Source organism: Pelodiscus sinensis, chromosome 1 (genome assembly GCF_049634645.1).
Source record: "Pelodiscus sinensis isolate JC-2024 chromosome 1, ASM4963464v1, whole genome shotgun sequence".
NCBI lineage: Eukaryota > Metazoa > Chordata > Testudines > Trionychidae > Pelodiscus > Pelodiscus sinensis.
The window spans coordinates 289,927,212-289,942,156 of NC_134711.1; the positions used below are offsets into that span (position 1 = coordinate 289,927,212).

Here is a 14,945-nt window from a genome sequence, read left to right on the forward strand (position 1 = left end):
TCTAACCCAGTGCCCCACCCCTCCCTCAGAGCCAGGCAACCTCAGCCCCCTGGCTCTAATCCAATGCCCTTTCCCGCCCGCAGAGCCAGGGACATAAATCAGAGTGAAGGGTAATGCTGTGGGTCTCACCGGAGCCACACACGCGCCTTTCTCTCCAGGCACTGGGGCCCGTACACAAAGTGGCTATGAATGGTCTGGGCGTACGGCTCTGAACATTCCATTGACAGCACATGCCGCTGCCTCAGCCTCGCCCCCCAGCCCGCCCTTTCTGCCTAGGCCACATACTCTCCATCATGGGGAGGGAGGAAGGTACATGGCCCAAGCCTCCCCGGCCCTGGAGCACAGGGAGGGTGGGTGGCACGTAGCCTGAACCTCCCCAGTCCCGGAACATGGGGAGGGTGGCAGCACATGGGCTGAGCCTCCCCACCCCCAGAGCAGAGGGAGGGCGGATGCTCTGGGGCAGCAACACTCCACAAGGACCAGGCTGTCAATTTGGGAAGGCAATGCCTTCCTCTGCCTAGCATACCGGCTACCCACGACAATAAGAGCATGTTAAGTACTAAGAACTGGATCCCAAATCCATTAACATTTAAAAAAATATTTATTGATTGGTTTTATAGTCCTCTGCAGCCCAGCACATCTAGATTTAATTCCTAGCCTCTTAGATGCCTGTTATGCTCTGGGCCTATCTGCCGGCTGAGGTGCCACTCACATTTTCAAACCTGTCACTCGACTGCTGGCTAATCCCAGAGGTGCTAAAGTCCCTAAAGTGCCTCGGTTTCTGCCACTCAGCATTTCAAAGCCACCTGAGCCCTGATGCCACCCCACAGTTAATGAGTAGCTTGAGCCCTCACACAAGCTGAAGTCCCAGAGGTCTCTCATATGTAGGATTCTCCCACCAAGCAAGGAAATGTCAATCTCACCAGTGGTACCCAACCCAGCAGATGTGTTCTGGGTGTACGTAACACTCCTGAGGGAATTTGTGCCAAAACATTAAAAATTTCATATGCAATATTTTAAAATTCTGCATATTTTGTCAAAATAATACACCATAATTACACCAGTTTCAATTATTTTGGTAATTTATTTCAAAATACCTGTCAGCAATATGTCTGTAACAATGCAGAGAACAAAAAAGATCCAGGGAATGTTTAAGATAAATAGATTCCTTACTAGGCATATCAATACAGAACACTGAGTAAACTACAAAACAGAAAGGCATTTCTTGCACCCCTCAGAAGCAGTGCAAAGGCTCGGGAAAGTCAGGTGCAATGGAAGAGCTGAGGGAGAGGGAAGCAAGTGTTGGGAAGGAGCCTGCAAGTGAACATAGAGGGCTATTGGGTGTGAAAACATGAAATAGGGGTTTTGGGGAAGAACAGATTGCTTGGGAGTTGGGAACCTCCACCATGCAGACCCTGGCTGACCCCTGGCCTCTCCCATTCAAGTCAGTCAAATCTGCCCCATCCCTATGAATCCCGGTGTGACGAAGTCTAGATTGGCACGGACGCTTTTCCACAAAAAGTGCTTTTGTGGAAAAGCGTCCGTGCCAATCTAGATGCTCTTTTCCGCAAATGCTTTTAACAGAAAAACTTAGTCTACTTAGACATAGTCTCTGTGTGTGCCTCAGTTTCCCTAGATGAGAGTTTTGGGTATAACTGTCACTGAGGGGGAGGCTGCCCAGCTCAGCACATACACAATAAGGCTATGTCTACACTGGCACGATCTTGCGCCAGCGTTATGCAAATGAGGCTAAACGTGGAATATTGCCGAGCCTCATTTGTATATCTAATGAGCTGCCATTTTTGCGGAAGAGGGTCTTGCACTAGAAGGAGCTGTCTACACTGCCCCTTTTTGCGCAAGAAAAACCCTCTTGCGCAATGCTGTTATGCTGATTATTTTCAGGCATAACTGCATTGCGTAATAGGGTTTTTCTTGCGCAAGAAGGGACAGTGTAGACAGCTCCTTCTTGCGCAAGAGCCTCTTCCGCAAAAATGGCGGCTCATTAGATATGCAAATGAGGCTCGGCGATATTCCACGCTTAGCCTTATTTGCATAGCTCTGGTGCAAGATCGCGCCAGTGTAGACATAGCCTAATAGTTCAGTCTCTCCTGTAATCTGAGCCTAGATGGGGGAGCAACCGTGTGACATCAGGTGACACCTTTTTATCCAGGAAGGGGACAAAGGAAGAGGCAGGGCTACTTGCAGGCTAGAACCAGTTGCTGAGTGTGTGAATTCTTAGGATGCAGGGAGGAGGCCCAAGCTCTGGGCCCCTCTCTCCCCAGGATGGATTTTACTGGCTCTTCCTGGTTCCTGTGTCAACAAGTCTGTGCTACGCTGTCCAGGAGCGGCCCTAGACTAGCTGCCAGCAACTGGCGCCCTAGGTGAACCATGCAATCGGCGCCCCCTCCCAAACCCCTCAAAGATATTGTGCCACCATTTGGCACCCCATGGCGCCCCATTTAACTTGGCGCCCTAGGTGACCGCCTAGTTCGCCTATATGGACAGGCCGCCCCTGGCTGTATCCCTGTGAGCGAATAAACCTTCTGTTCTACTCGATGACTGAGTCACAACTGGCTGCGAATGGGGGTGCAGGAACCAGAGACTCTCCACTCCTCCGTGATATCCTGCACCCCCACTCAGTCACCCTTCCTCCCCATGGGCCCCTGCACTCTCCTCCCTCTACCGCCAGGCATCCCTCCCCATCTTCATGTGTCCCTGCATCCCCACTCAGACACCCCATACCACTCTTCCCCCATCTGTCCCTGACCCTCCATTCAGCTGCTATCACTATGGCTCTGCCCCTCAGCTCCCCAGTCTCCCTCAACCCCCAATACTCCTTCAGCTCCCCACCCTAGTCTGTCTCCCTACTAGCCCTTTTGAATCCCAGTGTATGTGATCCCCCCCAGCAGCCATATGCCACCGCAAGTTGTCTCCCCCCCCATATCCTGTGCCTCTTCGCCTGACCCCACAGACAAGGCGCTGTAAGGAACGCAGCCTTTCTTCCTCCCTGCTGGTTGCTATGCTGAGGCGACCACCCTCTGTTCTGGAGCCATACCGCATCCCCTAGTGGGTGAACAGTGCAATAGCAATGCCTCTCCAATGTTTTTTCTGCAGAGAAAAAGGGTCTGCAGGGTCCATTAATTCTGCACATGCGCAGTGACAGAAAATTCCCCCGGGGTAACATTAGCGGCAGGAGGGCTGGATGCAGGCCACAGTTAGGTGAGGCACAGCACAAAAGACAGCACACAAAAGACAGTAGTGACCACACAAAAACATTGGGCAAGTGTGAGAGAGATATTGCATGTGAGCGAGACAAAGACTGTTCTGGCACCTAGGACAGGGTTACCTGAGTGACTCACCATGCTTCATTCTAGAAATGGGCTCATGGATGAGGATCCTGAGCAGAAGGAGGTTCATCAGCCAGACATGCCAAATCAGTTACATAGGTGCCTAAGCCACTCTTCTCTCCATTTCAGACCTGGTTAGCTTAGGCAGCTCCCCAGTTTGCCAGCTTCTGAGGATCCATTTCTTCGGCACTTAACTCTCCCCGTGCATTGTATGGGTTGCCTGGGCACCTTGCTTGAGGCTGAGGACTCCACTAGGCAGTAAGCTGCTCAGGGGTGACTACCTGAGTGAAGCAAGACTTAAGTACCTTTGAGAATCAGTGCCCTAATCATCAGACCACCAGAGGCTGAGCATGCTGCAAAGACAAAACGTGCAGCCCCAGTGGGGGCACATGCCTATCATTGTTCACTCGTGACCTCCACAGCTGATCAAGGAGTCACTTCCAGGCTACAATGAAAATCATCCAGCCTGACTGCTCAGAAAAACTGTGACTTGTAATGTGCATCCTTTAGTTGGAGAATATCAGATGATATTTGCAACTTCCACAGGAATGTGGAAGAGCCCTGTTTGTCAATCAAATTCCTGCGGGTCTCTTTCTCTACATTTAGGTAAATTGGTTAGAAACACAAATCTCTCATGACATTGGGTCCAGAGATTTACATCCTGCATGGCTTGCATTGCTCTGTGTGTATCTGACCAGACTGCTAGTGTGCAAGTCCTGCCACAGTTTGGTAAGGATCTGTTTTGCTGGCGCACTGCACAACTGCTAGGCTGAAAAGAGCTGATCTTGTCTGAGTGACAGCAAGATATTCAAGTGGCACAAAATCTCCTATTCATCCAACCACCTCACTGGTATGTACAACTCTCAGGTTGTGGCTGTCTAGCTAAACAATACTATTTTTGTTGAAGGATGATAAAAGTATTTGCTGTTGCTATAGAAGACTGACCCATATTTCATTTATTTGAGCTTCACTGTAAAGCACTTTAGTCTTTTCATCTTTTGATTATTACTGGCTGCATTTCAATGAGCAATTTAAAATATAATTCATACATTTCATTAAATCTTCATTTCTGTTGTCTGCTCAGCAGCTGGGGAAAGCCACTGTTAGGAAAGACTATTTTTCTTTAACTAAGAGTGGCTAAGAAGCCTTTTCATGGTCTCTCTTGCTGTTCTCGAAAGTGATGACTTACCAGTCTCTGATTCAGCACTTATCACAAGTGATGCTTGCTTTGCAACAGTTCAATTTCCTCAGATGGGGCTGGATTTCCCCTGGAGAGGCTCCTGAACAAAACATCAGTTTTATTTCTGTGTAACATGAGGAGAAAACTACACTGGGACTTCATCTCTCTCTAAAAGGTCTGTTTCCCTCAACCCTTTGCAGTTTTGATTTTCAGATGAATATGGAATTTAGAGACAGCAAAGCAGGAACACAGCAGCCATTTGTTATTTTACATTTATTTGCTCTCATAAATAATATCAGTCACCTTGTTTTAGCTACAAAGTAAAGCATAGAAGCTGATTGTTTCTTTCTGCAGCAAATATTACACATGAATCCAAAGTGTTCTCTCTCACACACTCCTTAGTCCTTCTACTAGACAGTGCCATTATTAAATGAAGTAAGAATGTTTCTTTTTGAAAAGGAGTAATTTTTAATTTTTACTTTTTCAACAAGATTTCAGCAGCAGCACAATGGGGACCTTGAGCTCCAAGGCTTGGTACAAAAGAGATGCCCGGGTGGTGATGATGGGATTGGATTTTTCTGGTAAATCTACCATCTTGTCTAAATTGAAGAGCAATGAACCTGTGAAGACTTCCCCGACAGTGGGCTTCAATGTGGCATCCCTGGAAACCCCTGGTCATCTATCCTTGAGTCTCTGGGATGTAGGAGGTCAAGATAAGCTGCGTGCTAGTTGGAAGGATTATCTCGAGGACACGGATGCTCTCATCTTTGTGCTGGATAGTGCCGACAAAACCCGGCTGCCAGAGGCAATGGCCGAATTGGAGAAAGTTCTGAACAACATAAACATGATTGGGGTTCCAGTCTTGGTTCTGGCCAACAAGCAGGAGCTGCCAGGGTCCCTCTCACTCTCAGAGCTGCAGAAGATGCTGAATCTGGAACAGTTCGGTGACAGAAGTTGGGAGTTGAGAGGGTGCAGTGCTCACAATGGCAAAGGGATTAGGGAAGCCTTACTGGCCCTGGCAGAACTCCTTAAGAGCCAGGATAAGAACTCCTGTGAATGTGTCTGTGTGCCATTACAGTGATGAGGACATCTTTAATCTCTGACTTGACTGGAGGGGAGAACTTGAGGAAAAAACTTAGAAAATTAGGTAACTTCTTCCACTAGTAATTCCTTAGCACTGTTTGTTATCCCCTCTGTTCCTCAGTGTGTTAAAAGAACTCCATATAACCTGTGCAATACTCCAAAATATGCCATAGTTCTACTGCACCATGAAATTACCTCAGGAAAATCCTTTACAAAGCTGTTATTGATCTTGCTTTGCCAATTATTCCTAATCTGCTCCACCAATAAATTTGGCTCACACCACAGGTATTAATTACTCGGGTTAAATTTATTTTGTTCATGTTAAATGTCGATGTGTTTTGGGCGTGGGTTTTGACCTGATGAAGAAGATATTGCTGGGTGTCAGTCTTTATTTTTATTCCTCTATGCTCAGATGTACTCAGTACAGAGTAACAGTTCCTGAGGGGATATATTTGAATGACTTCAGTTCCACTTCCCTCACAACTTAGCACAGATGTTTGCTGATCTGAAACAGAGCAGAATATAAAAAGAATGTCTGAACAAAAGAAATTAACCACAAGAATTTATACCTAATTGGTTTTTACAGTGTCCTTTGTGAGCATCTTCCTGAACCCATGAAGTGTGTTCAGGATTAGGTTCTGTGTTATGTTTTTAGAATATCTGTGTGGATTTGTGTGCCTCCTGTTTTGTATAATTTTCAAATGTATTTAGACATATATTCTTGTTTCAATAAAAATAAGGTAAGTGGTAAACATTTTTCTTTGGGTTAAGTTAAAATAAAACTAAGTTTTAAATGGTAGGAAAAGCATTTTGTGGACTAATCTGACAAGAGGAATCTTAGGAGTTTGGAATCTTGGGTGTTTTAAAAAGTAAACACTAAAAATGTACTGTAAAATGTATCCTGCACAGGCAGAGTGATAGTTTAGATTAGAGGACTTTAACCTCTGCTGTTTTCAGTGGGAATTGAGGTAGCTGTCAGGTAGTGCTGGGCACATTTCAAGATCAGGCCCCTGATTTTCAATGGAAATTTCTATTTGATTCCACTGACTCTTACTCTGAAGGGTGGCCCTATGAAGCCTATTGCTAAACTTAAAAATTTAAACCAAAGCAATACCACATTTAGTTTGCATTAGGTTATGATGCTATTAAGAGAAAAAGGGGGAAAAAACAACCTGAGAATATAAGGCAGTGAGTTTCAAAAGAGGATACAAAATACACACGATACAAAAATAAAAAGAACCATGCACTTTTCTTGTGACCATCTCACAATATTTTACATGCATTAATGAATTAAGCTTCAAAACATTATTGGAAAATAAGGCAGTGTTATCGGCCTTATTTTACAGAAGGTGAAACTGGAATAAGGTTAAGTAATGTGACAAGATGCCTGTGATGAAGTCAGAATAGAATTGAAGCTGCATGACTCCCAGTGATATGACATAGCCACAAGATCACTGATGGAAGGGAAATCCGCCATAAAATAAACCCTATCAGCCACCCTAAGCTATATACAGAATAGTATGTGTTATGCTGAGAGAGTAAATAAATGGTCCAGTGTGGATTTGGCATAAATGATTGTGGCTATCAGTAAAAGAGCCATATACTAGAATTGCACTAAAATACATTGTGAGTCTGTGCTCTAGGCAAGGCTGTACCTTTGTTACAAACTAGCACATGATCATTTGGAGGATACTCTCATGACTTAAGAACAGTTTGTAACTGCAGTTACTGTGAATGGGTTGATTTTTCCATTGTTGGTTGAATGGTTGTAAATGCAAGATTCCAATAAACTGAGAAAAAACACTGATATGAACTGAATTTTTTTTAGCTGCCTCTTGCCTCCATGGCTTTTTACAGTCTCCATGTCCAGCCATCTGAATGCGCTGGGTCAGATTCTCACTTCCCACTCTAGCCCTTAACACCAGGTAAGGGAATGGGCAGGGCTCCAAAAGTTGTAAGTCTGTTGGGATAGAATTCCTTTAGAGCAAGAACTGATACCAATGGTCTCAGGCGGTCCTTTCAAGGGCTGCCTTGCAAGCCCTCGTGTAGGGGGCATGGCTGAAGAGATGGGTAGTTGAAAGGGTGTTATATCATACAACACTGCTATGCATAGCCAGACAGCGGGAGGCTGTTGTGACCTTATCCATATGATGAATGACTGACAGATGTATAGCAGTGAAATTATTATAGGACTACATCTATTCCAGTAACTGTGCATGTAGATTTTCTGTTGTGGAACAGAAGTGACTCTCAAGATGACCAGCAGGAATAAAGCTATTTTCCCATGTAGACAAGCCTCAGGCTGGGATGGTTAAATTACGACAAGGCCACTCTGACCCTTGGAGCAGCTTCTTGTTGTGAGAGTGCAAAGGTGCTGAGCTTGTCCCACTCTGATACTGCACCTCTAAGGAGCCCAGCACAGCAGCTGACCTAATAGCAGTAAAACACTGATCTGGAAGGAGTGGAAGTTCTCAAATGCAGACAAACAAGCCTTGGCTTTTCAAATGTGAGCTCTTCGGGGAAGAGACTGGCTTTTGTAGCTTTTATAGTGCCAACCACACAACTGCCACTTACACAATAAGTTACTCTGTGATGTGTAGCCTTTACTCCTTCTTTGTTATACAGTGCGTTCTGAATTCATGACTTATTGGTTTCCTAAAGACAACAAAACACCACACTTTTGTACTCCTTTGTACTCCCAGCAGGCACCAATTCTAATCAAGGGCTAGCTAGTATATGTACCCGATAAAGAATTTAACTGAAAATTATTGAACAGCCATGATTTAAATTCTACTTGGAGAAAATACAGAATAGTTATTAGACAAGGGATTAGTTTTGAAGGATTCCTAAGGCGTAAATATTTAAGAATAAAAAAACCTAGAATTCTGCATCTGAGTTACTGCATGGTCTGCTCCTATCAGATTTCACAAGGGAAATACATGCTTTCCATTCACAATGAACAGCCACGAACTGTCAGTTTTAAATACTCATTTTATGTTAGCATAAAACAAAAATTCCACTAGAGCACAGTAAGTTGTATGTGGACTGAACATGAAATGGCAGCTGCTTCCAGCAGACTGCTGGGTAATGTCTACACAAGCACTTACGTTGGCTAAACTTTTGTCACTCACAGGTGTGAAAAAACCTGTTCCTGCTTCCCCTCACCCCCAAGCAGCATCAGTTTTGCCAGCGTAAGAGCTTGTGTGCACAACTTTCCCATCTATGTAGCTACTGCCACTCATTGACCTGGTTTTGTTATGTCAATGGGAGAGCGCCTTCCTGTCAGCCTAATGTGGCTATGTGAGCGATTGTACAGCAGCACAATTATTGATACAGCTGCGCTGCTGTAAGCTTGTCAGTATAGACATGGTCCTAGAAATTTAAAACTGCAATACAGAAAACAAAATCATCACAATTACAAAGCTACATATACCATAATTAGCACTTGGCTGGAAAGGAAATTCCTCAGCACTGCAGGAGTTACATGCTGCTGTTTCAGAAACTGGCCTTCCCATTGTGACCAAAAAATAGGAGCACAGAATATTCCAGATAAAGCTGAAATTCCACTGATTAAAAGAAACAAGTGAATCTCCTCTTTATGCTTGTGAAAGAAGATACTAGCCTGGCAGCCTTCGACTGAAATCCTCTGTTCATCCATATACAAAGGCAGGAAAAGTGTAGGCCCTGGCTGCCTTGCTAGTGTGCCACAACCACACACTTTCAAGCATCAACTTTACAGTGTCTAGCACAAGGGGCCTTGACTCTTACTGGAGTACTTTGGCGGTAGATTTATGTACACAAGGAGGCTGGGAACTAGCCTGTGATCATCAAGCTCAATTCAGATAAGCCACCAAATAGCCATTGAATAGTTATGACTTACCTTTCCAAGTACTCATGTCGACTGTGTTTGAATCCATGTCCTAAGTACAGTAAAAGTCTTAGTATCTCATTATTAAGCCAAAACACAACCCTGAATTCACCTGCTGGCACTTGGATATTGCAGCACTGATGGTATGCAATGCCCTACCATGCACTAGGCACAGACCACCCCATTACTTCAGACCCAACATTGTGAATTACAGACTGGTTGACAGCAGCTCAAAGACAAAGTCACTCTCTTCTCAATGTTCTGGCCTTTGCTATGCATGTTAAATCCAACTTTACAGAATTCCTCTTTTTTTTTGGGTGACTAAAGAAAAATTGTAAGTTCTCATAGATGAATGTTTAAAAAACAGGGGGAGTGGGAGGCTGTTTGCAAACTGGCTTGTGCTGAAGCCACTGGAAGCAGGAACAGGTTTTGAAGAAGGCACATTGATTGACTATATAAATCCACATGTGAGAGGGAGGCAGATTTCTTTTTCCAGCAGTGGGGACCTTAAGCATCTTAAACTGATTTATCAACATCCTGTTTACAGAAAAAACTCTCACTTCCCTCTAGGCAGTGACTTGACAGTGTCTCCTGTCTTGGAGGATGTCATGGGACTTGTTAGTCTCATTTTCTGGGAACAGAGTTGTTTCTTGAGACCTCTCATTCCTATTGTTGAGCTGATTTATACCACTGCTTGAATGTTTCTACAGTGTGTTGGCTCATAACATGCCCGAGTGGCAACATAGACTGCTTTTGTTCTACGCATTTTCCCTTGCAATGGAAAAGTGCATTAAATATCAGATCCTGCTTCTGCTGGGTGTTTTACTGTGCCCACCTCTATGGCATCTCAGGCCTCATTATCAAAGCACCTACTGACTTAAAATGGAGAAGGTTTGAGCCTTTATCTAAACATTATTGTAATTATCATCTATAGGCAGTAAAATTGGTTGCTATTTTAAGCGATAGGCAATTTTATTAGATAATTACCCAGTTTACCAAAGTTATTAAAATATCATTACCATGAAATTCGTGGAGTTGAAATATAAGTACCATCTGACTAGGTTATTTTGTTGCCTTCTCCTTAGACTTGTATTCTGAACTGTAGATTATCTCCTTGTTAGATTAAAAACAAACAAAATAATAGTTTCAGGGGGTATCAGCAATTATTTACTTTAGGAAATAATATTTTTTCCTTTAGCAGAAATATGACAATTTACAATAATTATTACCATGAAAAGTTCTTATTCCTTGTGGTTTTCAAGCTTCAGCTTGCTAAATAACACATGCAGTTATATGGGACTAAATGATTAATTGAAGTGCTTTTAATTCTATTAAATATATTGAAAATACTTACCATTCTGTTTTTCACAGGATTATTAAATTCAGTGCATAAGGACTGAATTAAAATAGTTCCAGGACTCTGAATCTTTACAGTCAGTATATCATCTACCTCTAAATGGATTTTAGTCAAAATTAACTGAAATTTCAGAAAAAGTGACTGCAATTCTTGATTGCTACCATTACCACCTCATAAAAATAATTAATGTGAAGACTCCCCTCCCCAGTATCTCCAATTAATCCATCCTCTCAGTGTCCAGTACTATCTGCTGTTTCTATTGATTATTCATAACCCTAATCAACTCTGTTCCACCTACATCTCTGACCTTATCTCTTGTCACATTCCCACCCTTCCCATCTGCTCTGCAAATGGCAGGAAACTTGACACCCTCGACTACATTTGCTTCTCCTATTCCCACCTCTGCACCTTCTGTATGCATTCACTTATGGGTGGAATTACCTTCCAAAACCTGTTTGCTAAACCTCCACTGCCTTGTCAGTCTGTCTTATTTTCTAAATTTAGAAGTTCTGAAGACATCATAACTCCAGGTTCCTTTTTCTGTCCAACAGCCTATTACAATTTTGGGAACATTACTGGAATTCACCCTTTCTGTCACGAAATCCTTTACTAAGCCATTATCACTTCATATCATTTACTGACATTCTTTTTTTCCCTTCAGAACATCATTTAGCTGGACATTTCAAAATGTCACAGCTTACCTGATAGACAGAGGTGAATGCGTAACACTTTGTGGTGGACTCAGGCAGCTCCACCAAAGGTATAGAACTATTCCTGGAGCCCCATAAGATCAAAGGTAGAAAACCCTATAGGCTCAAGAGCTTTCACATCTTGATGTGAACAGCCAGGGCCCTTCAGAGGGGGACTCAGGGCCTGGGGCAACCACTCCCCCCCACAAGTGTCCTAGATGTGGGAGCTGAGGCAACTCCCCTACTGCAGTCTCTGCCCTTGCTACTCCCCTTCCATGAGTCCTGTCTCCCACTCACCACTTAGGTGTCAGGAGACAGAGCAGCCCAGGCGCCTGCTCTACCCCTCTGTGCCATCCTGGCCCACTGTGCCTCATTTCTTTGCAGTGGCAAGAAGTGGAGAGCTCTGGAGCCAGGTGCTGTTTCTCCCTGCCATTGAGAAGCCATGCACAGCAGGCCAGGAGGGCAGCACGGTGCAGGCTGCTGGGCCATTGTGGCTCCCAGTGCCCATGTGATGAAAGGGAGAAGGGGAGAAGAACCTTGCTGCTGCCACACCAGGTCCCCATAATCCCCCAGGTTCTCTCCTGTCCGTAGCACGATTGGGGCACCTGACAGGGCACCTCAAAAGCATTTTGTCCTATAGACAGGATGGCTCTGTCAATAGCAAACTAATTGGTCCAGTGGTAATTACCACCATAGTTTTGTCCACTCTGTTATCGACTGGAATGTCCATAATTAAAGAAATTTCAGGAGATGCTTGTACATATTAAAATAGTTACTATGTGAGATATCAGGAGATACAGCTCAAGCATATGCAGCTAGTTCCTGGGTTTTGTAGGATCAGTAAATTATCTGGTGCACTTCAAATACCTTCCACATTGTGGCTTTTAGTGATAGCCATCCTCAGCCATAAACAGGCAGGGTGTATTACTATCTTTGTATATATTAGAGTGTTTGGGGAGTCCAAAAAATTAGCATTAAGAGGTTCTATGTGCAGCTCATAAATCTCACCTTGTGGCTAGGGTGTTTGTTTGAATGTTAGGGCAAATGCATAATGCACAGAGAATGAAGCATCAGCTATATAGCATTTAGAAAGGACCACGTAGTTTCTCTCGCTTCCCTGTTCTTTGACGCTGAAATTAATGCTCTCCATTCTGCCTCTGACTCTCTCTACCTGCTTCTTATTTATTCTCTCTGCTCCTCAGTCTTGGCCTCTGTGCTTTCCCCTTCTCTTCTCAATTCCCCATGGTATTGCAGTGTGTGGAATTGCTCTTTCACACACGCAGCACCATCTGTTTGGAACCCTTCCTCCTTTGAAAATACTGAGTCACTTCTACCACCTCGCACTTTAAAAATCCTTCTTCTCCCACACCAGAAATGCTCTTTATAAGGGACACTATAAAATTGTTCAGTGTATACCTGAATTTGAGAGTTATTTTTTCCACTTTTAGGAATAGTCTGAATTATTTTAGTTGCTTTTTTAAAAAAGCAAAACTTTAATGAACTATTTTGTTGAATGCTTCACAGATCATATTATTTTTTAAACAAACAATCCTCCACCACCTCCCAGAGTTTATAATATGCTGAAACCCAGTTAAGTCAATAATTCTCTATAGTAGAAAACCATTTCTAGTAGAGCATCACAGAGTATTTTTATTCTTATTTGAGAGTGGCAGTGGTGGTTGAAATTTAGGACTACTAGGCTGCGTCTAGACTGGCATGATTTTGCGGAAATACTTTTAACGGAAAAGGTTTTCCGTTAAGTATTTCTGCAAAAGCGCATCTAGATTGGCACGGATGCTTCTGCGCAAAAGTCTAGACACGACTTTGTGCAAGAAAGCCCCGATCGCCATTTTAGCCATCGGAGCTTTTTTGCGCAAAACAGTTCTTCCTTGTTTACACTGGCCCTCTTGAGCAAGTATTATTGCGCAAGAAGGCTTTTTCCTGAGCGGGAGCGTGAAAGTATTTGCACAAGAAGCACTGATTTTGTACATTACAAAGTCACTGCTTTTGCGCAAATTCAAGCGGCCAGTGTAGACAGCTGGCAAGTTTTTGCGCAAAAGACGCACCCCTAGTGTATAATAATTTTATTAATACTGTAGGTATCTGGTTAGTGAGATAGAAACTGTGTAGCTATATTAAGTTACAAGCCTCTCTCATATCAATGTATCAATCTCTCTTAAGAGGATGCTATTGGAAACTCCCCCACCCCAGGAAAGCCACAAAATTGATCTACATAAGAACGGCCATGCTGGGTCAGACCAAAGGTTCATCTAGCCCAGTATCCTGTCTTCCGATAGTGGCCAATACCAAATGCCCCAGAGAGAGGGAACACAACAGGTAATCCTCATGTGATCCCTCTTCTGTCACCCATTTACAAACAGAGTCTAAGGACACCACTCTTACCCATCCTAGCCATTGATGGACCTAACCTCCATGAATCTATCCAGCTCTTTTTTGAACCCTGTTAAAGTCCTAGTCTTCACCACATCCTCAGGCAAGGAGTTCCACAGGTTGACAATGCACTGAGTGAAGAAAAACCTCCTTTTGTTTGTTTTAAACCTTCTGCCTATTAATTTCATTTGGTGACTCCTAGTTCTTATGTTGTGGGAATGAGTAAATAACTTTTCCTTATTCACTTTTTCCACACTAGGCATGATTTTATAGACCTGTATCATATTCCCCATTCATCTCCTTTCTTCTAAGCTGAAAAGTCCAAGTCTTTTTAATCTCTCTTCATGTGGGACCTGTTCCAAACCCCTAATCATTTTTGTTGCTCTTTTCTGAACCTAGATAAGTAGCCTCCCAAACACATATTTAGGGTGCAATTACAAGACAATGGTCAAGCTATTTGCAGGGAAGATGCCACTTGCAGGCTCCAGCCCAAAGAGACTTTTTGCCAGGGCTGGGAACTGAGAAATTGTTACAAAGGCTCTTTGGAGAGAGGGATAGGGAGCTGTAAGTGAGCTGTTTGTATGGGGAACAGACTGGCATGGACACAGACAAGTCCTTCACCATCTGAAGGAGATGGGCCCTTCTGCAGCTTCCAGGAGGTGGCGAGCCCTAGGGCAGTGGTCCTCAACCGCGGTGCCCACGGGTGCCATGGCGCCCACCGGGGCATTTATGTGCACCCGCCTAGTGACCAGGGCCAGACCGAGCCATTCTCGTGCCCCGGGCCCTGGCGCAGGTGTGGCCCCCACCCCCGATGGCCCAGCAGCCCCAAAAGGTTGGGGACCACTGCTCTAGGGAAAGGCAGGCATGCCTACAGACTGGCTATCATTATGTTTTTCTTTGAAATGCTTTGATTCAAAACAAACAATACAGAGCTTTGAGAAGGCCGTTTGGCCATAGGCTATTACTGGTCATAGCTCCTGAAGAGCAGAAACGCGGGCACTACACATAAGTCAGCCCTGCTGAGGAAATC

The 14,945-nt window shown here is 44.1% G+C and overlaps 1 protein-coding gene across 1 annotated transcript; it reads left to right on the plus strand.

The window, feature by feature from the left end:
- Positions 1–4,585: 4,585 nt before the first annotated feature.
- Positions 4,586–7,795, plus strand: ARL11 (ARF like GTPase 11). Its single transcript, XM_006121357.4, has 2 exons — positions 4,586–4,702; positions 5,019–7,795. The coding sequence occupies exon 2, from the start codon at positions 5,036–5,038 to the stop codon at positions 5,606–5,608; it is 573 nt and encodes a 190-aa protein (XP_006121419.1). The 5' UTR covers positions 4,586–4,702; positions 5,019–5,035; the 3' UTR covers positions 5,609–7,795.
- Positions 7,796–14,945: the final 7,150 nt, after the last annotated feature.

Bases quoted from the DNA above. Each gene is read 5' to 3' on its own strand.
- ARL11 (XM_006121357.4), top strand. From the start codon at position 5,036: ATGGGGACCTTGAGCTCCAAGGCTTGGTACAAAAGAGATGCCCGGGTG.